Raw genomic sequence first — 25,938 nt, 5'->3', positions numbered from 1 at the left:
TAGGAATTGCACTTGTGTGCAGTGTTTATCAATTGCACTTGTGTACAGCTTATCTCTCACTTCTTACTCTTGATTATCTGCTTTAAATTCTTTCTAGGCTGTATCTCTACAGTACTTCTGTGATCGTTTGGCAACTGCTCTGCTGTAAAACGCTGAGATGCCTCCAAGTCATGTCCATGCTATATAAAATCACCTACATTGTCATGTGGGAAGTTATCATACGTTATACCCTTTTTTGTCTGTACAATCAAACGAATAAAAACATTTTTTTAAATCACCTAAATAAATAATATAAACAAAAACATGAAAATGGATACCACAAGACAGAAATTGCAACTGTAAATACATTTATTAAAGTGAAACTAAATTAAAAATACATACATGTATGTTTGTTAGCAGGAAGTGTCTATAAACCCATTTATTTGTTTTACAATACCTTGAATTTTGGAGGTGGAAAAGAAAGGATTCTGTAATCCGAGATGTGAGCATTTATATGTTCATAATAGAAATCACAGGGAAAATATGATACAACTAAAAATCCCCCAGAAGTACACAAGCACGCACAGGTGCTTTCCACAAATAATGCAAAACAGCAATCCACATTGATACATCTTTCTCTTATTTTTTTTTATTTATTACAGTGTAATTTTGCTTTGACAAGAGGAAAGAATATCAGAACAGATACAATGGTGGATCTAGTGGTTGATATGTTTGTCTTAATTTTTCTGAAGATTTTTTAGATGTTCACTCTCATTGCAGAGAATCTACAATCGCTCAGTGCAGCACTGCACCAATTAACTCAATGGGCTCAGTTGCCTTCTGTCTTTCCCGGTAGTGCATCCTCAAGTATCCTGGTCAATGTTTTATATTTTGGATTTTTAATGCTGCTGAACCTAAACCTCATTTCACAAAACGAGTCAAAATGTATTCTTTCACTCATTATCAAAATGTAACATGAGAAAGTCCAATAAGAGATTGAATTGCATAAATAATTTAGGAATGATAGAATATCTAAATAATAAACAAGGTGAAATACAAATGTCGTACTGGCCAGCATAAAGAGGTATTATGCACAGGTGTGTACAGGCTTCCGTACATGCATGTGTGTGTACACTAGGTTGCATCAGACGCTTGTATATTTTTTTATCTGACGACTTAAAAATTCGTGCATACTGAACTATTCTAAATTGTGGTCATGTCGTAGTGTACCCTGAACTTGCTGAAAGTAGAGGTTTGGTGTATTTCTAATAAAAAAGAATGGACACACATATATGGAAGATTTGCAAGATGCTATATATTCCAAAAACGTACTGTCCATGCTAGGAATTTTCTAATTGCATTTTTAAATTTAATTTTACGGTAAGTCATCCATGTTAGGCATGTTCTAATTTCATTTTTTTATTTTAATTTTACGGTAAATGAACATCGGTATAATACAGTATGGCAATATTCTTTACCCCAGCAAATTGTTCCTTAATTTCTTGATTGTTGTAAACTGTTGAACGGGCTATCATTCTAGTGTGAAGATATATACTTGTAGCGTGAAGTCTAGACCACAGAACAATTTTGCGTAGGCTCACACAGATCACTGACCTAAAAGTAAATCATCATATTTACCAATCTCGGCGGTTGGTCAAACAGGTAACCTCTCTGGTTCATGGGGAGTTGCAAGAGAAAAAAAAAACACTATACTAGACATTTCTTTGTGAGCAGAGGGATATGACAAAGGCAGGATACAATGTAAAGCAAGAGTCTCGATCAGTGATCCGCAGCACCTGCTGTATGGGGTGGATCAAGCAATGTTGGGACTTGTGATGATTAAGAGACTGTAGAACATCAATTAAAGAGTATCGCGAGAGTGTTCTTTATTAGGCTTTATTTTAAAAAAAAACTGTTCTAGTCCAGACATTGAGTCTTGATAGATGCACACAATACCATATATCTGAAGTGATCCAATTGGCAACCCCAGTTGCAGCATATGAGTGAATGGACTTGCTTCCCTCTGGTCAAGGGGTTTACAATTTAGGAGTGTTCTGTCCCTCGCAGTATCTAGTTATATTTAAGGATTTTCAGTCCCCAGCCAGATCTCACAAGCATTTCCATTCCATCCTTCCCAGCAGTCGCAGTTTCCACAGCTACATATGCCATTGCCTATAACAAAGGGAACAGGGGATAATTATAACCATCAAATTGTACGGCAGTGCATTCAAATCTCTTACTTAACGAGGGTAGCAGGTCGTAATCAGAAGCTTCTCGCTGCAGCGGCGCACGTGTTCCCTTTGTGTAGGGCACTTTATTTCCAAGCAAGCGGCTGCCAGAAATATGGACCTCCAGACAACTAATAGCATCTTTTCAACCCTGCTCTCAGCAAAGTGCCCAACGCTATAATCATGTTGCCTTTTATCGCACGTAAGTCTGCTTTTACTTGAACATAATATGGAGCCGTCCTTAAATGTTCCTACCGCACTGAATAACGCGATCGCAAATCGCAGGGCACATTATCTACAGCTTCAGAACGAGTCCTCATCAAACGTTCCTAAAACTTGTGTGACAGAGGCAGTCTGCTGAGGTGATATGTGCTATTAGGATATGGGAGGGGTGTGTGTGTGCAAGTATTGAGCCCGTGGAAAAAGATGCCATCTAAAATAGCTGCCTAAATGCTGCCTTATGGTGCACGAATGACATTTGGGACTGCGCTTTGAGGTAAAGCCCACCATGCCATTTAGTGCTGCTGAGGCCAACAGCCACTATCACTTCAACTCAAACTTCAGGGTATGCATGGACATCTTAAGGATTTTTGGGGCCATGGGCAAAACGTACATTGGGGGCCCTGTTCAGCTTTGAATTTATGTTCCAGTTTCATCTCTTTTATGCCCTCTTTGGCCAGGTCACTGGCAGTACACAGGAACACTCGTCCAAATTCTAAATGTGTTTACATCTAATATTCAGGGATACTGACATGTTTTCTATATTGTAACAGAGCAGAAGCTCACTAGAATTACTGCAATGAATTTCTATGACACCCTAACATTTCTAGTATGGGAGGTCCTGTTTTGATCCCCAAAAACATTTTTATGGATATTGCATGAAACAAAAACACAAACTTTCAGCAAAATGTGTGTAATTGACTCACACATCACCCACATTAAAAATAAATGAAAGGAACACGCTATTTAAAATGATCTGTGTATGCATTATTCAAGTTCATCAAGGCAAGACTCTCTGCAGAACAGAGTTAGCTCTATTAGGGGGCCCCTGAAAGGCTGGGACACTGGGCCAGAGCATACTTTGCCCATGCCTTAAAACATCTCTGCTATTATGGCATGCATAGGCTTTGGAAAGAGGGATTTTTGGATTGTTTCCGTACTTTTGATTACCAGCTTTCACACACTACCTGTGTAGTGTGTGTGACAATAATGTAGAGCTGCTTTTGTTTTAAATATATACTGTCTCCTCTCAGCCTTGTATCCGCCGGGTCTAGCTAAGGCACAGCCTATTGCTGAGAACTTTTTTTTTCGGCAGACAGAATAATTACTTAGGGAACTGAGGAGCAGAGAATGCCCTTTCAAAACAAAAGACCTAAGACAAAAAAAAAGGATATTCTCTAGTATTTGCATACTTTAAGAATCAATTGTGAGTAAACAGTTTGTTCAATAATTTAACAAGTGTTTTGGTATCATGCTGATGTGTCCCACGTATGTTATGTGACTCGAATTTTTCTAGTCATTTAGAAAAACATCATTGTGATACACACATCTGCATTCTTGAATTTATCTCCAGTTCCATTGGGCCTTTACTAAAAGGGTTAAACTGATTTCGAGGCTCATACCAACAGTTTGTGGGAAGTGTGGATGACAAGGTCAGGTTGGTCAGAGTTGGCCCTGTCATTGTATGTAATCTAGAACACGCTTGTGCTTTATGGGCTTCTTGATCTGGCAACCAGACATCTCTCAGTTGGCTCAAACTTATTATTTTATTAAGATAATTGATATACAAATCTCCAATACTTTGAAATGAAAGCAGCCAGTTCATTTTACAAGCCACAATTAAATATTCAATTTTAACTCAATTAAAAAATATATATATTTTCTCTCTTTCCTGATGATATTGCAGATGTGTGTGTGTATATTACCTCAAGTTAATATACACATTCGACTTTAAAAACAAATGTGTTTACATATGTGTAATGAATAAACACAAGGTATGTTCTTATGATGTTGAAATGAAAAACATCCCATGGAATAATTGGTCTGGAATTGAATAAAACTAAAATAAAGACCCTGCAAAGAAATTGATTCTTTCTTGACAGCTGGAGGTAATCATTTTCATTGATGCCAATCTCGTGCATGACATTTCGTAAAGGGTTTTGCACCTTTGGATGGCACCACCACACACCATATAAATGAGGTAGGCCTTCGAAACTGCTCTGGGGTACCTTAGTGTTGTCGTTCAACGCTAGTATGCTCTGTGGAATAAGTCCGGTCAAATCAAGTGGAGAATTCTTCAACCTTATGCCATAACCCTAGAAAAATATGTTTTTTTTCATGAAGGTTGGAAGCGAAAGCAAGAGACTTGTGAAGAGACACTGGGGCTTATCTACAAGCCCCTTGTGCCACTGATGCGTCACTTTTTGTGACGCACCGCTGGCGCAACCTCCTGCCCATATTTAGAAGGACACGTAAAGCCACCCTGTGTGGCTTTTTCTATCCTTGTAAATATGGCACCTTCTAATGCAACACTTTGCGTGATAGGGGTGTGCCATGGGAGTTGCTGTGGGTGTTCCCACGCAACCCTTGTGTATTTTACAGCATGCCCAGATTTACAAGAATTCCTAAACCTGGAAATGTGTCAGAATACTACGCCATGCACAACGAGGAGTAATGTTTACATTTCTCCTTGCTTTTTCCACTTTCTATAGGCGCTGCATTCTGCGGCACACATAGGAAGTTTAAATCACCTCTTTTTTATTGTTTGCACCTTCCTGCAAAGAAACAATCTCTCGGCAACGTAGGCACCCTTGCACCATGCGCAAGGATGACTGCGTGCCTCATGGCAGACGATTGTGTGCCAGCACAGGGGAACACACAGGGATGCGTCATATCGTTGTAAATATGACGTATCCATGAGTTTTGAAAGTGCCGCAGCATGGCGCAGCCAATAATGATAATTTATGCAATTCGCCTCTCAGAGAAGTGAAATCTCTAATCTATACTGCACCTGTACAAATGAGACCATCGTGCTTGTCGCATTCTCTGTCATCACATTCGCAGAATTCGCCTGAGACGTACCACTCCTGAGGGGAACAGATGCACTTTCCGCAGTGACAGGAACCTGCAATTACAAAGATCATTGCAAGCAGTTAAACCTGATTTAGGCCATTTTAGTACCATACGCAGTTTGCTTCTCACAAGCTAGGGTCTTGAAAGCAGGTAATCAAGGGAAAAAAAGCTTATCCAATCACGGCTCTCGCCGAGGTGAAGTTTAGCATTTAAAGTGGCCCTCTGCGTAATGGCACCCTTTCACAATGTTGTTTCATCAGAATTTAAAATCAGACGCTCCTTTTTTGCTCGAGAAAGCAACACGCAAGCCACAGCACATTTAAAATGTTGTATTGCTCGGCGCAAGATTGATGGGAATGGGAGAGTCGCCGGTCTTCACAGAGTCAGGATTCCCTTTTCAGACAGGTGTCTCTGGGACTACGGAAATAAAAAATGACCCTATTTCTTTAGAGCTTTAGGCATGTCAGCATTATTCAGTCAATTTCCTGTATCTCTATAATAACCGAAACACAGGCAGTGCTTTCTTAATTCTACATAGCAACATTAAATTCACTCTATAAGGAAAGCACAGAGCGTGGGGGAAAAATGGCAAAATGGTACAAGAATAAGTAGAGCAATACATGTATTTAGAAAATACAAAAATCGAGGTGCGTAATTAATTCCAACCATTGAATAACCGATAGAGCATGGCTCATCGACTGATCGGAGCCCCCCCCCCAGCACCTTGAGACCCTCGCGGGTGAGTAGCAAGCTTTACAAACCACTGATTGTTTGATTGATTGATGTATAATGGGCTAAAACCTCCTTTGAATCGACTCCATGTAAGCATGTGTTGTCTAGAAGGGTGGTGTCCTGGCTGCCTATTAATAGCCTAAATGCTACGGGCCTCAATTATGAGGTTTTGACGTAGGGCAGTGCTGCAAGGAATCTTGCTGCGCTCCCATACGTCAAAACAAAAGGTCCGAAATGCGCCGTATCCAGTGATTAATTTGTAAAAAAGTAAGTATTGGGTCTCTCCTCAGGAGGCAGCGCTAGCAGGAGGAATGGGCTGGTGTAAGCTGCCTCCTAATGAGAGCCCCAGCACTTATTGTGGCGAGAGGATGTGGTCTAATGGACAGAGCTGGGGAAGGAGGTTTGAGTCTCAGTGTGGCTCAATATCCTGTGATTCTTGGCAAATCACATAATGTCCCCGTGCTTGCAAAATGAGTGTGTTCTTAACAGGTGATGAAGTGCTGGTGCTAAGCACCAGAAACCACCTGCTCAAATTAAGCACTGGCCGTATCTATGTGATACACCGCATTCCTGTCTTTTTCCCCAGCGCCGGTGCACAATGGGCTGCTATGCGCCAACGCAGGCCCACTTGCACCATGATGCAAGGGTGCCTGAGTTGCGGGGCTGGTTGATTTGGTGCCGGAAGGGACACCTTCCTGCACAAAATCAATCAGCACATATTGAAAAAGGAAGGCACGAGAAGAAGTAAAAACATTTCTCCTTGTTGCGCCTCCCTAACGCCACCCCTCGGGTGGCATTAGGGTCTGACATATTTCCAGGTTTACGGTTTCTCTTAAATCTGGGAATGTGTCAGGTTCCATGGATGTTGAGTTGGATCACCCACAACAACACCCATGGGATGTCCTTGTCATTAGTTTTTCTGCGTGAACAGAGCACATATTTATAAGGCCATGAAAATCCACATAAAGTGACCTTATAAATATGGCGTGGCACATTGCGCAACCAGAACATTAAAAAAGTGACATTCCGGCAGCGCTAAAGTGCCAGTAAGGCCTAGTAAATGAGGCCCTATATTTGGATCCACTGCTAGAAATAGTCCCTAATAATAACAGATTCTTAGTGGTATGTATTAATGTTTTGCAACCAAATTCAGGGGGCAAAACATAAATATTTTACAGAGCCCTCGGAGGAAGTGGTAACCCAGTTGCAAATGCGAAGGAGTTCCGAAGGGTCCCTTTCCTCTTTGAGAATGTAAAAAAACATTTTTTAAGAGCAGGAACTGCCTGCTCTTAAAAAATGAAACTTTAAAGTTTTGTTTCCTTTTTTTAATCGCATTCCGCTTTTTTTGAGGGAAACAGGCTGCATTAAAAGAAAAAGTTTACTTTATTAGAAAGCAATCACAGACTTGGTGGTCTGCTGTAGCAGAAGACCACCATCCCTGTGACAGCTATGATTCATAGTGGGTCACAAATTGCGACCTACCTCATTAGTATTCATGAGGTAGGTCAATTTGTGACTCACTGGATAGCACTAATTTAAACTAAAAAGACTTCATACAATAGATATAGTGATTTTCTAATTGTGATTCGCAGAAAATTGCAATTAGGGAATCACTAGCCCCACAATTTTTACATCTGGCCCTTGATTCTATAAAGTCATAGTGAAAAGCACAGGGGCAGATGCACGACGTTTCTTTGCGGTCACAAATGGGAATTCGGCCCGTTTGCGACTACAAAAAAGGTTAGCACCATGTACAAACCATATTTTGCGAGTCGCTAACCTATTAGCGACTTGCAAAATATGGTTAGCGACTTGCTATTAGGAAGGGCCGCATCAAGGGCATCCCTTCCTAATAGCGAGTGCAAATGGTATGTAAGATTGCTTTGCGACCGCATTTGTGGTCGCAAAACACTCGCAGTTTACCACCCTTTTCAAAAGGGTGGTAAGTCACTTGCAAACGAGAAAGGGTCCCTAGGGAACCCCTTCCCCTTTGTGAATGGGTGCAAAAATGTTTTTTAAGAGCAGGCAGTGGTACCAGGGACCACTGCGTGCCCTTAAAAAATTCAGCAGAAAGGTTTAATTTTTCTGTTTTTTAAATGCATCCCGTTTTCCTTTAAGTAAAACGGGCTGCATTAAAAAAAAACAGCTTTATTAAAAAAGCAGTCACAGACATGGTGGTCTGCGGAGCCCAGCAGGCCACCAACCCTGTGAGTGCGAGCCATTTCCAATGGGGTTGCAAATTGCAACACCCTTATGAATATTAATGAGAAATGCAATTTGTGACTCCATAAGGAATCGCGAACAGTGTCTGAGACACTGTTGTACATTCATTTTTGTGAATCACACGTTGCGAGTCGCAATTTGGCGCAATTTGCGACTCGCAAAAATGAATGGTCATACATTTGGTTCATAGACTTTTTCCAAGTATATTAACAAAGGCTGGGTGCTGTCACTCTGCAAGTCACTAACACAAGTGGGTCATTCCTTTTATTTTATGTTGATTACTGTGAATAAAACTGTACAAATGCTCAGGCAAGTGGGTTTACAGTTAAAAATGGATGGAACGCAACATGTATATAGGCTACTACATAGTTTTCGTATTAGTTATTTGATTTTATGCTCATGGGTCTGTTTTTATTTCATCTATCACAATGTGTGATCAGTTACGTAAGGTATTTGATTAGATGCTTATGATTCTCTGTTTTATTTTATCTATCACAATGTGTAAACATGATCATAACAATTGCAACAATAAGTGCTTCACTATTGAAATATTGAGATAAATATCAAATAAATATAAATAAACAAAAAACATTACATTTCCCCCCAAAAATAATTAAAATACAAAAATAAATTAACTTTATGTAAGCAACAAATAAAAGTCAGAGTTTCTATCTATTTATCCATACATGCACATTTGGGACTTTATACTATACAACTTTTTATCTCTTTATTATTTTAATTATACATGCATACCCTTTCTAAGTAGTTATGTATCCATATATTTATTACTTTATTTCTACTGTAGAAGAAAAGAAGACCGTCAACTCTCTCCAATGCCCTACTCTATAGCTCATCCTATACCTCTCTCAATATATCCTCTACCTCAACTCATCCCAAACCTCATTTTACTACTATGATCACCCCAATTAACCCTTTTTAGACTCTTCCCTCCTGTATTCCTCATTTGACGCATCCCAAACCTCATCTTACTACTATGATCTCCCAAAAAACACTTTATATACTCTTCCCTCCTCTATTCCTTCTTTATCTATTCAATCCATCTAACAGACTCACATGTCCACCGCTCGGATGAACAACTTAGATTTCCCTATACTAATCCATTTTGGGTTCAGGAGTAGTGTACTGCTCCCTGAAAAGTGCTTCAATGCCTCATCAGGTGTAGGAAGCGCTATACAAATACAATTACAGTTATTCTGCAACACTTTTCTCTTTCTTTCTTGGTAATATATCCATTTTTGCAAGCACGCAAAACTCATGTTTGTGCTTTTTCTACACTAAGTACAAACTGGACATTTCTTTAGCTTCTTGTTTTCAATTGGATTTTCCTGCAGTGCACTTCCTAACTTTAAAAGAGAACATATGTGGCCTTCAAGCATCATTCTCACACCTTTGGAATGCCCATCATAGAAAAAAACACCTGTTTTAACTTGTGTAACAACATTGTCTACCTCTAGGAAAAAATCCAGCAGTTATGTAAACCACAGTATGTCCTCGAAAGGAGCTGGAGCATACAGCGGATCTCACAAGAGGCCTGGCCAGTGTGTCAAGACAAAGAGACAACAGGAAAGTGCAATCTCTTTTTTACCGGTATTCTCTATCACTCTGGCATACCAAGAGGGGAGGACCACTTCCTCGGGGTCACTTCCAAATTCTGAGGCACCTTGCCATAATATCAATGATTTCCTTTGCTTCATAAGATAGCAAAAAGGCGTTTGAGCGTCAAGCATAATTCCCATCTGATTGACAATAGTGACAGGCAGTAGATGGCCATGAAAGCTGGAGGGGGCAGAAGCCCACATCACAAGCGCCACAACCAGGCACAGACACTCTTGATAGTATCCTCCTACCTTATTCTTATTAGTTAATGAGAAACCTTGCATCGATTCTCTTATCAGTGAATCTGTGCAACGTATTTCATGTTTATTTAAATGGCTACTAATACTTTTTTTTTATAAAAAGAAGACTTTCGACCTGTTTTGGAGTTGGACGCTAATGGAACACTATGGTGAAAATATGCTTCGGAATTTCTTTTGCTGAAGGGAAGTAAGAAATGGTAGTGCTATCATTCCATTCTAAAATGGCAATGAAAGCTGCAGCTGATGATTTAGCATGTCCACGACAAATGGATGACCACCTTTCACAGACTCTAAATAAGCCAGGAAAATACAAAAGTGGGAGGACAGTCTTTCACAGGGGCATATTTATGTAGGAGTTGAGTCGCCCTTGCGCCACGCAAAGGATCCCAACAGTGACACAACTCTTACGTTTGATTTATCAAGCTACCTTGTGTGGCCTTGCGTGGCTTGACAAATCCAGAGGAAAGCAACGCGTAGCAAATCACTGCGTTGCCCCAATGAAGGCATTCCAGGGGTGGGGCATGGGTGATCCCATGCAGCCACCCATGGGTTTTGGCGCATATCCGGATTTGCATAATATACCTCATTTAGAATAGATTGGGCATATAATGCGAGCCACACACGTATCACCTGCTTTAGCATATTGCAGTAGCTGAGCTTAAACTCTCAAGCATTTTAAAACACATCAGCCTCTTCACAGGAGGCGGAAACAAAAAGGCAGTAGGGGTTAGGCAGGGATGCATTCCTGCCCCAACACTTTTCATCCTTTATGTTAATGAGCTAGTAGCTCATCTGAACCAATGCAAGGGCAATGCTCCTAGTCTGGCTGGTATTAAGGCACCCGCCCTAATGTCTGTGAACAATACCCTGTTACTCTCAAAGTTGCCCATGGGGCTGCAGAGATATATAGTTTTGACATCTTTTGTAGATGGTGGGGGTTGGAAATAAAATTGGCTAAAACTAAATACAAGGTTTTCAGTCCCTGCAGCTCAAGCAGGTCTAATCCAAGACTCAGGCGTGTGCCCCTGGAACGAGTTAACATCTTTGAATATCTTGGGCTGACTCTGTCCGAGCAGCTAGACTGGCGCCACCACAGGGACAGGTGTAGGCTCAAATTAGAGCAACAGATGGGGAGCTGATCAAACTGCATTGTAGATCTCATTTCTGGCCAATACTTCCAGCATTACAAATCTACAAACAGCAGGCTCAGTGTGCTGCCAAATATGGAGTCAAGCTTTGGGGCCAAAAGGACCCCTCCGCCCTATCAGTTGTGGACAATCACTTTCTGCATCGACTGTTGAGTCTTCTGGTCAGTATCTCCCTCCTCTCCCTTAAACTCTATCTGGGGCGGCAGCCAATTTCTGATGGCATCAGCCCACAACAAATTCTCTACCAGCAGAGGATTTGGACTACTCGTGAGCTGTTGTTCTATCACCAGGGGTTGGAAGAGATCTTGGCCCTTCTTGGCTCCAGTAAAATCCAGTGGTTCAAGTACGTCAGAGAAACCCTCAAGAAATCTGGAAATAGATCACTTTGGGAGGTACCTTCCTCTGCCATGTCCATAAACAAGCTGAGTTTGATGTGGGCTCATCCTTCCTATGGGTCACTGACTGACAATTTCCTTCTGGTGAAGGATGAGTTCCAGGCGGAGCTGTTTATGGATGAAATAGAACCAGCAGCCGTCCATACGCTCTACCTCCAATTCCACTATGGCACATTCACACTTTTTTCTTTACAAATAAGTGGGCTCGATCGGGTGACCCCACTTGTTGGGCTTGCCCCTCTTGCAGCCATAGTAAGGAAACAGTAGAGCATGCCCTCTTCTTCTGTCCTGCCTACATGAAAGTGAGAAGAAGATGGCTAGTGCTGCTGTACCGGACCTTGGGAGTAAGCAAATATACTGAGGCTCTCCGATTATTGAAATTTGATACTAGGCAAAATATTGTTTTTGCCACTTCTTGCTATTTGCAATCCATGATGAAGAGCAGGAAAAAGATGTGTTTGTCTTATACTGTCCCCTTTTGCTGTGAAGCTAAGTGTCCCAATTAACTCAGTGCGTTTGACAGTATGGTCAAAAGATAATAATTAGTCCCCCTTTGCTTTTAATTGCACTTAATTGTTTTATGCTTAATTTGCTTGTTATGAATTATAAGGTAGCTATTACATATTATTGCATAGGGCAAGGAAGTCTATTTCTGTATATATATATATATATATCGTCATGTGATCAAGGCCCTTCGCGGGCTAAAACGCGTCATGGTTGATATGGTGTTTGGGCTCCAATAAAAGAATTTTGCACCATCCATGGGTTCGTCTCGTCTTTGCTCGACAGCTGTTCAAGACGTTGTATGCCTCATATATATATATATGTATATATATATATATATATATTCACTGAAAAAAACATAGGTTTTACAGACGTTATAGTTAGGAATTAGCATTTAAAAAACCTTAGAACTTCACTGAAAAAATATAGGTTTCAGGGACGTTATATTTAGTTGAACATTTGACTCATATAAAACCAGAGAAATTCCCCTGTTATAGTTAGTTGAGCTAACTATAACTCGCGCACCCGCAATGTACTGGTGATGACGTCACATATTACATCACTCATGACATGGTCAGTGACTTCACTGATGACATCACTGATGACATCTCAAATGACATCACTGATGACATCATCCAGTGAATGTGTGTTTCTGGAAAGTTTAAATATTTTTCATATATATCTGTACCAAAGTGTATTGAAGAATGAGTGGATTTATAAGTGGCTGAATGGATTATTTAGTAGGCGCGTGACTAACTGTATAAGTGAGTGATTGAACGTGTCTTACTGAATGCATGGGTTAGTGAATAAACTGTGTAAAAGTCTGTATTAGTCTCTCAGTTGGTGTGTAAGCGGCTGCATGGGTTGGTGAGTAGTTACATGAGTGTCTATATGGGTTATTGATTTGTTCTCTGAGTACCTGTATGGGTGCCTGAGTGTCTGTGTGGGTGGGTGGCAGGGTGTGTGACTGTACATAGATGTCTGAGTGGGTGATTCACTGGTTGTATGGATTCAAAAGTCCATCTAGGAAGGGCTGTATGGGTGAGTTTGTGTGTGTATGGGTGTCTTGGGGAGTGAATGAATCTCTCAGTGGGATATGTGTAAGTAACTACATACGTTTTAAGGCAGTATATGTGAGTGTTGGAATATATAAATGACTACGTGAGAGTAAGTTATTTGAAGAGTGTGTGTATAAATGAGTGTCTGCTTGTATCAGTGATTGTATAAGACACTAAGTATGTGCTAGAATCTGCATAAATAAGGGATGTGGTGTGTGTATAAATAGCGGAGTTGGTGTGTATAACTGTATACATGAGTAAATTGGTATGTGATTGATTCTTTGCATGACTGACTAGCTGTGTGAGTAACTCTATGGATGAGCATCAGAGTGTTACTGTATGTATAGGTGTATGATTGCATATTATAGTACTGTATTAATGAGTAACAGCATGTATAAGTGACTGGATGTGTGTACAGACCTAGGAAATAGTGGGTGGTATGTAGTATCGGGCATTATTATGTGTGTGGTTTCAAAAATAGTAGTCTGTATTTTAGAGTGTGTGTATCAAACTTTATATTAGGGCATCAGTATATACATCAGATTTTCACGTGGCTGATGTCATCAGTGATGTCATCAGTGATGTCATTAGAGATGTCATCAGTGATATCATCAGTGATGTCACTGACCATGTCATGAGTGATGTAATATGTGACGTCATCACCAGTGCATTGCGGGCGAGCAAGTTATAGTTAGCTCAACTAACTATAACAGACAAATTTCTCTGGTTTTATATGAGTCAAATGTTCAACTAACTATAACGTCCCTGAAACCTATGTTATTTTTTGTGAATTTCTAAGGTTTTTTTAAATGCTAATTCCTAACTATAACGTCTGTAAAACCTATGGTTTTTTCAGTGAATTATAAAGATTTTTTAAATCTTAATTTCATATTTTAATGTTTATAAAACCTATATTTTTTATATTATATTTTTAAATATTTTGGAACTCTATTATACTTCTTTTTTTAACTTTAAAAACAATGTATTGTTTTATACCTTCCCCCAAAAATATGTATCTTTTATTTTTTTTTTTAAAACTGCACTCCCATACCGGTAGCGTACCAAGCTCAATCACCACGCGAATCCGATCCACCATATTGCTAAACTCGTAAATGATGCGCATTTCGTATCCGACGGGTTCGTGACACCGTGTTCCGCCGAGCATCATATATGCATGAAGTCGCCCCAGCTGCTACTTTGGTATCCGATGGGTATGCAGTACAAAGCCACGCATTACGGCATGTACATATGGGGTCGCGCCCGCTGCGCGTTGCGTGTGCGACGAGTGCACGCTGCCAGGCCCTGTGTTACGTCACAGACGTATTGCGTCACGCCGGTTACGCCATTCCCTTTTTTTTGTCTCAAAAGTATATGTAAATAACTTTAAACAGTATATGACAGCAAGCGATAATCTAAAATATTTTAAACATTTATATATTTCCAACTGTAATAAACTTATATTATGATAAATATATTTTCTCAAAATCGCGTCGGGTGCGGCCTTCTTTCACGCTCGGTGCGCGATTGTCATGTGACCTTAAAAAAAGTATTTGATTGCTTCATAACATTTCCCATTGTAACAGTTGGACGACCTCACCCATTTTAGTCATTCTCTCTACGGCGTTTAATGAGAGACACCACTTCACCTTCAACAACTTTTTCGAAAAGTTTTTTTTCTGTGTACTCATATCTTATACTACACACAACATGCAACCATCATCTTGGTCAATATTCATGGTCTATACAATAAGCCTTCCACGTGTGATGGCCATGCATCTCAAACGTTACATCAAAAAACAAATTTGTGTTACACGATGCCCCTGGTGTGTGTGTGTGCACATTATTGTGCTGCCTTTCGGCCTGGGTACTGGTGGCTCTAAGGAGTATCATCACCCAAGGGTAGAGTGCACATCCTAGATCACATGTGACAAACAGTAATGTGTAGATTTGTAGTGCTGTACGCTCTGTTGTCAGGGTTTCCCAATATAGTAGTGTGTCATAGGTGAGACTTTCAGAATCACGTTTGACATACATTGCTTGACTCTAATGAGCGTTATCACTGTGTATGGCGTAGCCTCACTGCTGATCCGCCCTCCATCCAAGCACATTCATATGTGTACACTTTGCGATAGCAACACTTTCAATAATACCACACACCATTGACATGCGTGTCTGCACATATCCACAACCTTGACAATGACATCTAATGTTCGCCATTTAATCTTTTCGTACAGCATCTAATTAGCGATAGTTGCCGCCCTCCCGATACATGCTACATTAATATAAATTGCGCATTCTGCGACGTCAAAACTGTAAAAGAAACACACATAACTACACTTCCTGGCCAGGCAGGAACTGAACAACACCCAGATCCCAGGAACAGTTATTCACACCCCTTCGCTAACCTGGCATACGAAACCCCAGCCCACTTTCTGTACGTATAAATAGGATAACGACGCCGCCACATGTCTCAGTTCTTCCACACTGCCTCAGGTGATATGGCCGCATCCATCTCGCATATCACAATGCATAATTAAAAAAAGGGTTCCATGAGGTGTACACCATCCTGACGATCAACCCTGGTTCTAAATTGTGAACCCTACTGCCCGTCGTGTTTCCAAAGGTATTCATGAGGTGTACACCATCCTGCAATCAACACTACAACTGAATTGTGAACACTGCTGCCCGTAGTATTTGCACACACAACAATGACAGCAGGTGAGCAGTGGGGCCTGGGTGCACAGGGGCTGCAATTGAGCGCGGTGCTGTGGGACGTGTGGGGTGCATCAGCCTAGGTGCGCAGGTGCGAACAAGCGATGTTGCTGCGTGTAATGATGTGATCTCTGACCTCATTCAGTCACATCTCTGTCTCATTTTAAAGACCTGCTGGACCGTACTGTAGGCCTGAGCCAGTGGGCAGCGCTGCCCTACAGACATGTGGCGTTGGCTTTTAGGGCACTGTAGTGAGCTCATTACTAAGTGTACATGCACACAGGCTTCCGCCACTGCATTACACACGCACATTATGCTTCTAGCATGCGCTCTGTTCCTTTGTATGTGAATCCTTGTTATAACATATTATTATTTAACCTTGTGTATTGTCATGCACTCCAACTCCTCTTTGAACCACGATTACCACTAACAGTTGGCAGATCGTACTTCAAAAACGAAGGATGCACTGAACTGGTGTTTTTTATTAAGCTTTAAATAAACCTTCATTTACCTCCAGAAGTTTCCACCATTAAATTATTTCTCTCTTTTCAGACACTGAATTGACCGAAAATGGGCGGAGTCGGTGCTCACCTCGTCATGATGCCCTCGGCATTCTGACGCCTTCCATCGTGGTGTCAAGACACCATCCACGACCGGAGGCCTGCTCTCCCACCCTACAAAAGTACCCCGGACTCTGACCTTGCCCCGGCACATCGTTGGACACACCGATGGTTTCAGGTGACCAGTGAAGCCTCGGTGCCCAGGACCTACAATTGAGCACAGTGCGGGGGAAGGGGCTGGGGTGCATCAGCCTGGGTGCGCAAGTGCGAACAAGAGATATGGCCATCCATAATAATGTGATCTGACCTCATTCAGTCACATCTCTGTCTCATTTTAACTTTCACGACCTGCTGGACTGTACTTAGGGCCTGAATCAGAAGGAAACCCTACCCTACAAACACGTGTAGAGCGCAGTGCTGCGGGAGAGGTAGGGTGTACCAGCCTGAGTGCGCAGGTCCGAACAAGCGATGTTGTGGTGCGTAATGATGTGATCTCTGACCTGATTCAGTCTCATCTCTGTCTCATTTTAAGGACCTGCTGGACCGTACTGTAGGCCTGAGCCAGCGGGCACCACTGCCCTACAGACACGTGGCGTTGTCTTTTAGGGCACTGTAGTGAGCTCATTACTAAGTGTACATGCACACAGGCTTCCGCCACTACATTACACACGCACATTATGCTTCTAGCATGCCCTCTGTTCCTTTGTATGTGAATCCTTGTTATACCATATTTTTATTTAACCTTGTGTATTATCGTGCACTCCAACTCCTCTTTGAACCACGATTACTGCTAACAGTTGGTAGATCGTACTTCAAAAACGAAGGATGCACTCAACTGGTGTTTTTTATTAAGCTTTAAATAAACCTTCATTTACCTCCAGACGTTTTCACCATTAAATTATTTCTCCCTTTTCAGACACTGAATTGACCGAAAATGGGCGGGGTGGTTGCTCACCCCATCATGATGCCCTTGACATTCTGACGCCTTCCATCTTAATATCAAGACACCGCCCCGACTGGAGACCTGCTCTCCCACCCTACAAAGGTACCCCGGACTCGGAGCTTGCACCAACACGTCGTTGGACACACCAATGGTGACAGGTGAGCAGTGAAGCCTCGGTGCGCAAGACCTACAATTGAGCACAGTGCGGGGGAAGATGCTGGGGTGCAGCACCCTGGGTGCACAGGTAAAGACAAGTGATGTTCCCGTAGCTAATAATGTAATTTCTGGCCTCATTCATATATTTCACTTCAGGGACTTGCTCGACCACACTCTTTCTCACGGACCCCAGCGTCCTAGACAAACAGGTGACGGCACGTAAACACTGAGGGCTGGGTGCAATAGGCCGACGCTCTGTCTCCTCCTCCCTCTGTTCTTTTGACTCTCCATCCCCTTCTCCTTTTCACCCACTTCCTCTCCCTCCCATTTTCACTATCTTCCTTTCATTCGGACTACCTTTCTTGTCCTCTTCTACATGGCACACATACTTATGTTTCATTTTTGTCTTTCAAGTTTTGTACGCTGCTTTCGGAGGAGTCCCACCCACGTATTTCATGTTAAACTGTTGTTTGTTCTAATAATCTTGTGTTTCAATTTATTTGTGTTGTTTTAATAAAGATTATTTTTTCCAATAAATAAGTGAGTGTATATGTCTTCTTTTTCTGACAACGCTTGTCTTTAGTTTATTGTGAAAATCGTCTGTTTTTAGGAGGTTTAGAGAGAAAACATTTCTAATTTAGAGGTGCACCTACCAAATATAAACCAATAGACTATTACATAAATGAAGCCTGCGTAATTCTACAAATGCAGGGGTTCTGTGCATGTATCACTTCATAACACCATGAGTACTTCCCGTGTGATTACAGAACCAATAAGGCACTGCCTAAAACCACAGCGACTTCAGGGACTGCCAAGGCCCACCCTGTATATTTAAGTAAAGCCCAGGAGGGTGGCAATTCCCGGACTTCAGTTGGCCTCGAAGCCCCCCGAACAATTAGTAAACAATACCCGAGAAGGTGGAGATCCCCTACGCTATGAAACGTCTCTGTGCCCTTCCGCGCCAAATTTACATGTGACATTAAGATCTCCAGTCCTACAGAGACCTCGGTGGGCGTAGTTCGCGAAGTAGCGCTACGCGAAGCTACGCGAAGTGCACTTCGCACTACGTGAACTTCACGTAGCACTACGCGAACTGCGTAGTAGCATGTTCGCAGTGTGCAAGATGCGTTTTCAATGATTGCACAGTGCGGACAAGCATCTGGCACTGTGCAATCATTGAAAACGGCATCTTGCACAGTGCGAGCTGTAGTTTTCTGCTGCTCGAGTAGATTTTTACTAGAGAGGCAGCTGTCTCAACACGGACTGGTAGTTTCTCATCGCGAACGGTCACGAGCATGTGCGACCACTCGCAATGAGAAATCTGACCTCCCCACGTTGAGAATCTTGCCGGAATGTCATTTTGCTTGCTTGCGGTCGCAAACATGACATTGAGGAACGCGAGCAAGCAAAAAATTACCACTGCACTACGCTACGCTGCGCTTTGCGTGTTCGCACTGTGCTACGTGCAGCTCGCGTAGTGCGAAGTTGCGCAAACTTCGCAAACTACGCGAGCGTATCGTAGTGCTTCGCCCAGGGTTACTCGCAATATAATATTAGGATTAGCCACGGAACATTACCCACCAGGAGCCTAATTTAAATAAACGAGTGAGAAACAGCTTTTTTTTTTCTCCATTTTTACCATCCGGATCCGCTCTATTGAAGCGATACGCGGTTTTCCTCCTCTCGCTTCAACTAGCCTAACAAGGATTTGCTATCACAGGGTGGAAGCCATGCACCCGCCCTCTAACAGCAAACATAAATGTCCCGCGGATGCACACCCCGGGACATTGTATGAGCTGCGCATGGAAGGTCCCGCTCCCTAGGACCATGATCCATTGATTAGTATAAACGCATACTAACACTACTTACACAGGTGGACTACAGCGACCAGGGTGGTGTGAAGACGCAGAGGAATCGCAAAGTCTAAAAATATAAATCCTAACAGTAGTCGAATGACATAGTTCAACGAGCGGACGACCTTGGGATGAGTAGAAACAACTACACGAAGAAAATGGGTCATCAGCACAACGCAAACAACTTTGAAGTATTGGTGAGTGCTGCCTTCTTTTTACCTTCTCCCGCTCGTCACCAAATTTATGTAGTGAAGAGGCTGACAGGAGTGGATCCGATAAGTAGATTTATTGCAGGAAAACAAGACACCTTAAACACCCACCAACAGGAGCAGACAGCAAGGCAACCGTCTTCTCCAGCACCGTGTACAAACTCCCCAAGGTTCCCCTCATGACAGCCCTACATTCTAACATTACATACTTACATTCTAGTAGAATTACATACTAACATTCTCTATGTCTTACAATGGAATACTACACAGAGCACATGACTTTACAGCAATGAGCTCATGGTTTCTCCCTGCCAAATTTGTGGTAATTCCGTTCACTCGTTCGACCTGTAGCCTTGTCTAAAGTTTCCTACGGAAATTAACTTGGAGAAAACATGTTTTGGCCCCCCCCTTTTTTCTCGGTCTTCCCTTAACGAATCACCCCATACTTTCAACATTGGAGCTGATATGAACGAAGAATTTGTTTGGAAAATTTCATGAAGATTCATCAAACGACGCCAAAGTTATAAGCAAAACAAAAAAGCTCTTCCTATGGAAATTAGGTCCTAACTATAACTACCTACTGGCTACCGCTCACGAAAAGCCACTTTTTACAACCGGTCCCGAAACCATTTGGTGAGCCACCTAATGGATTTTATCGGTTTGGCAGATGCAAAGCCTGCAAGACAAGCAAGAAAATCATATCATTTAAAGTGGCAGATACCACAAGATGGATAAGGAAATTCCTGACTTGCACTACACCATATACCGTATATTGTTTAACGTGCCCATGTGGACTACGGTATATTGGGATCACAATCCACCAAACAAAAATTCGTATTCCAGGACATCTGCGGGCCATTAATGATGTCACATATCCAGTGGCCAGGTACTTTCAAAAATGTCATACTAGCAAAAGTGACCTGCTATCATTCTTTGCCATAGATCATGTCCCCATAAATGTGAGAGGAGGGGATAGAACCATGAGACTAGGAAGATTAGAGTCCAGGTATAATATAGATCTTTGTACCAAAATACCTGGGGGCATGAACAGTAATGAAGGAATGGCTGTACACTTGAGATAAAGGGCTCTTTAACCTAAGTAGGTGGGTACGTATGATTAGAAGATGAACAGAAATAAGAGAAGATATATAGCAATAAAGGTGCCATGTTCAGTGTGTAAATAGAAAGTATGAAAAGTACATTATATGTGGAACTACGATGTAGATACCTTTATTCATTCTAGTATTTACTTAGTGGCAGTGAAAGATTGCAGTAAAATGAGATTTAAGAGATTTATATTGAGATTTATACGATTTATTTTGTTTATGTTGTTTAATTATTTATGATTTGGGTTTATGGTGCACATATATTTTTGTAGGAGGACTTCTGTATTAGAAAGCCAATCCATGGCATTATGTAAAATGTGAGCGCGATTGAATGTATAGCGTGATAGGGGAAAGGCCCATTCAGGGCGGAATGTAGATAATAATGTACCCCAATGCTATTGATTAACTGTGTATATAATTAAAAATGAACTTGGATTCAGGAGGAATGTGAATGCTCAAAGCAATGCACATATTGTGCACATGTATATACTTTTGTTTTGAACACCATTCTAAGATGGCTCCAGAATTTGTATAAATACATTAGTCCTATGTTTATGTTTATGCTCTGTGAGCAGCTGATCAAGCTGTAAATATTTAAAAAAATGGCTGGTTCAAGCGCCCCCTCGTACCACCGAGGAAGTGACACCATAGTGATTGACTGCTGCGACCAGATTCAACTCACGGCCAGTACTGGAGACGATTCACTCTTCCTTCGTGTGACTCGTGCGACAGCTTCAAGATAATTTACTTATATATCGCCGAAGTGGATGTTCTGACGCCACCTGACCTCTCCTGGACGATTCATTACTCCAGTTTCACATTGTCCTTCACGTGCCATCAGGATTGGGACCAACTCGAGCTTGACTGCCATTGAAATCCTTCCACATTAGTCCGATAATTCATGTTCCACGCACTGTACCCAGCCCACCATGTCCTGAAGATGATCCCCATTTATACGGATCGAAACGGCGTCGACCCAACAGCCAGACTCCAGGTGCCCCTCCACATTGGTTTTCCCTTAAAAAACACTGAACTGTGAAACCAGAATTGATTTGGAAACCTTTGTGCTCATTCACTGTATATATTTGCACCTTGCACCTTGCGCAGTTCACGCTGTATTCTTTGTCACTTGCGCTGCCGTAGTGTCACAACTCACTGCACTCGTGCACCTTGTACCACCCTATGGGCTGATATTTGTCAATTGTTTAATTGTTTACACAGTGCTGTAACGAATTGTGTTTATTTGCCATTATCCTTTTATTTTTCCTTGAATATAAAATATTGCTATTTAGCATTGTCATGATTATCATAACTGACTCCTTGATTTTTGTAGGATAATACTGTATAGATATCCTCCTAAAGTACTGTTTAAGTAACTAGCTCAATGATACCAATTGGGATATTGTTTTCTATATAATTCCTTAAACCCCATTCCCAATAGGTTGATGGGTTCATTCTCCTGTTTCTTCATATATATATATATATATACATACACACATGAATATATATTTAATTTTTTTTTAAATGTGTTTTAGATAGTATCAGTCGTATTGATTCCATTTTTGATGGTTGATATGTAACTATTTAAAGATTCTGCTGACTGTTTTGATTAAGCAATCAATATGATGGCATTGGTTGTTTCTTTTTTATACTCCATGTATGTATCTTTTATGGCTCTTAGCCAAAATAAAGATCATTCAAAGTAAAGTAAAAGGCAGTAGGCCTGCATTATGCAGGGCCAAATTAAAAAAAACCTCTATACCCATAGCCCACAGCTTGTAGGCTGCATGAAGCATCGTGGCATGCCATTCACCTGCTTGGAGATGGCACGTGCTTTTCCCCGGACTTCTCCACTGCTCATCGCTCACAGCGCCATGTCTAGTAATTCAACTTCTGATGCTGCAGAGAGGACATATAGCTCACTGTCATTATTTGGAGCCTCGAGACCTGCTCCAATCAGTCACCCTCCACTTGGGTCTCTACTCACTGCGACAGCAACATGCAGAGTACAAGTGAGCCGCTCTTCATGTTGCCATCCCAGCTGATATGCTGTACCCAGAAGCACTTAGCAGCAGAGCATGACGGGAATTCCTATGCATGGATGCTTCATTGTTGGGCCCCTCCAATGACATATCAACTGTTGATACTCCTCCTCCTTGTGAAGATGTGCTGTCATCAGCAGTGATGAGGTTCTAAAAGATTCACCAGAACTCACCACCTAGAAATTAGGTAGGCTTCAGGGCAATGGTTTGTCTGGTAAGGTTTCCTATCCTTCATAGCCCCTCGACTCACAGATAAATCCTGGGCAATCTATGTCGCAAGAGGTGATGCATCAGCTCTTTTGGAAGTGACACAGCTGGCGCCATCTGGCACCGAGCCTTCCACATCGCTTGCTGCTCTTCTTCAGCAGATCCTCATCAAGATTTGTGAAGCACAACCAGCCCAACTTCAAGCAAGCAACGAGATTAATGATCAACTCCATGCTATGAATGAGTACCTGACATATTGTAATTCTCGTTTGTAGTGACTGAGCAGAGAATTTCAGATCTAGAGGATAACCTTACCAGTTTGATACAAAAGATATAGACAGTCTCAAATCTAAGCTTGAGGAGATGGAAGATAGAACTCATCAGTCTAATATCTGCTTTGTGGGTAACCATGAATGTCAGGAGAAAAGCCAGGATATTGGTGGGTTAATTACAGAGCTGGGGAAAATGTACATAATCCAGGGGTCCTTAGTCTCAGCTAAGGATCTCACCATCATGCGAGCTCATCGTGTCCCTGGCTTCCTACTTCCAAATCTAAAATACCCTAGAATTATTCTTGTGAACTTCAGAGATTATCGTATTGAGGAGCAAGGGGTGGAGTGTAGTTCCTATATTCCCAATAGGCTCTGAGAATTGGAATAATATATCCTATAGATTTGACGTAGGACTTATGTCAATAGGTCTCTATCGAATATACTAAACTTAATTGTGTGTGTGCCAGCCAACTCAGAGGTCACTAGAAACTTTCTCGAATAAACAAGAAGGGATTAGTTTCTGACAACCGCATAAACATGAAAACTTTCTTTCCCCAAGAATAAGAACATATCTCTCAGAGTTGTGGAAACAATAGATAACTAGTTCACTCAGTTAATCATGCATGCTTCGTTTCTACAGAGTTGCAGAGAAATAGTGAGACGGGCATTTTCAATAAATGGTTTATTGAACAGTCTTCTTTCTCATGCAAAAGAGGTGAACTGCTACAATCGTTAGACAGAATGCAAAGTATATTGCGTACAGCAAGAATAGTATTACAAAATAATATTGTAAGAGCATTGAATGGTTTCTAAGCCATATACAAATACATACATAAATAACACAGACTAAAATACTCAACTGGTGCTTCTAAAATACGCCTACCCCAATGTACCTAACCTATGTCTAGTACGAGGGAAGAAGTAAGTATGGTGTAGCATAGCTTTAGTTTCTTTGCCAAGAATCTATCCAAGATTTCTCTTTAGGGTCTAATCAGCTCCATACCTTAGTTTAGAATGAAGGAGGTCTGGTATCTCTGTCTCGGGACTCTATTTCCCAATACCCAGCGAGGGGAGTTTGGAAACACTGGAGCTGGATTCTCAGCGCGAGAAAGGACAGCTTCTCGATCAGTGCGTCAGCTGGAGGGTTGGCTTCCTTCTGCACTTGCTGTAGCGAGCTGCGTCGGGCAAGTAGATAGTCGAGCTGCTCCGAACCACTGTGTGTTTGCTAGAGCAAGTGAAGGCATATTTATACCCTGAAGGTGCCTAGTTTGACGTAAAGTTGGGCATAATAACGTCATTAAAGAATACCAAGGGAATGGTAGTTATTTGAAAACTCCATGAGTTCTTGGACAAATCAATATTCAAGCAAGGGGATGTCCCTGATTGCTTAAGCCGATTTTCCAAGAAATAGTTGTGGCTTTCTGGAACGGGTGGAAGTAGCCATGCCTGTATTTGGACTGCATGGGCTATGTCTAAATATTGGTATGATTTCTATGCCTATATTAGGACAATGTGAATAGTACCTATATAAGGGCATGAATCGGGAAATTTCGCTTGTATCTTAAAATGCCATACAACACCCACTCCACTTTATTATGTTCAACATTACTTAATTCTAAGCACATAAAACATATCTAAAGCATGATGTGTTAAAAACCCCACCCAAAATACATAAAATGCATTCGAAATGGTTGTACATGAAAATGAGCATTTGTGCATTTTAAAAGCAATGTTTTCATTCAAAGCATATAGTATGACATTGGAAATGCTATCCGAATGAATCACGAAATTACATTTATGAAAGGGCTCTTAAATACAGAAGAAAAGTTGAGTCCATTTCATGATAAAATATATAAATTGTTTTGGTTGGGGACAAGGTCAAATATTGTCTCTTTGAAGTTTTCACAGAAGTCTTGATCTCTATGAATAATTCTACTTTAAGCAGATTAATTTGTGCCCAAAAAAGTTCAAATTTGGATGAAAGTCAAATCGTAGAAACATAGAGTTCTAAAGTTAGAAGTTTTTTTTTGAAAAGTGAAGGTCGAATACAGAGTCCCGCAGAACGCTGTCTGCTAATTTCAAAAGTCAGTCTCATTGTTTGGAGAAAATATCAAATCTTCTAAGCTGGTAAAGAATTCGTCTTCCACAGTAGGTGAAAGTTGGACCACTTCGTTAAGTAGAACGATTACACAAAAATGTGAAGCATCGCCGTCAGGGTTAGCCGCATTAGCAATGTTCAATGGAGATGCTGATGGTACCTGTGTGCCTGTCGATCCACGTATCTCACCGTCAGCAGATTGCGTCTGTGAGACCTCAATGAATGCCGTCATCAGGATTGGCAGATGCTGGGGACAACACAACGCATGGGCCATTACCGAACCAAGCAAAGTATCAACATCCGTTGGCAGGACTGATGGGAGTGTCAGACAGATGTCCAACACGCATTCTTCTCCACATAGCAGGCATCGTAAAACAGGTAAGATGCAATCTTGCCAGATTGGTTAGAATGATAGAAACCACATGGTATTCAGATCTCTCAAACGAGCCAAGCCCAGGATCTTTATCATGCGCTCATGACACTTCATTGCCAGGAGAGTGTTCTCTATGGTTATCTGGGTGTCACTGGTGACCGGACTTGCCATATCGGAGCAGAAGGAACAAG

The 25,938-nt window shown here is 41.5% G+C and overlaps 1 protein-coding gene across 1 annotated transcript in view; it reads right to left on the bottom strand.

Moving 5' to 3' along the window:
- Positions 1-330: 330 nt before the first annotated feature.
- Positions 331-25,938, bottom strand: part of ITGBL1 (integrin subunit beta like 1) — a 1,428,718-nt gene continuing 1,403,110 nt past the window's right edge. Inside the window, exons 10-11 of the mRNA XM_078657627.1 lie at positions 5,218-5,331; positions 331-2,151 (exon numbers count right to left, since the gene is read on the bottom strand). Coding sequence (XP_078513753.1) covers positions 2,060-2,151; positions 5,218-5,331 — 206 coding nt within the window. The 3' untranslated portion in view covers positions 331-2,059. The remainder of the gene's footprint in view (positions 2,152-5,217; positions 5,332-25,938) is intronic.

The sequence above is a fragment of the Lissotriton helveticus genome, chromosome 8 (assembly GCF_964261635.1).
Source record: "Lissotriton helveticus chromosome 8, aLisHel1.1, whole genome shotgun sequence".
NCBI classification, from domain to species: Eukaryota; Metazoa; Chordata; class Amphibia; order Caudata; family Salamandridae; genus Lissotriton; species Lissotriton helveticus.
The sequence above is the reverse complement of the archived record's forward strand: the minus strand, read 5'-3'. Positions and strand labels throughout refer to the sequence as shown.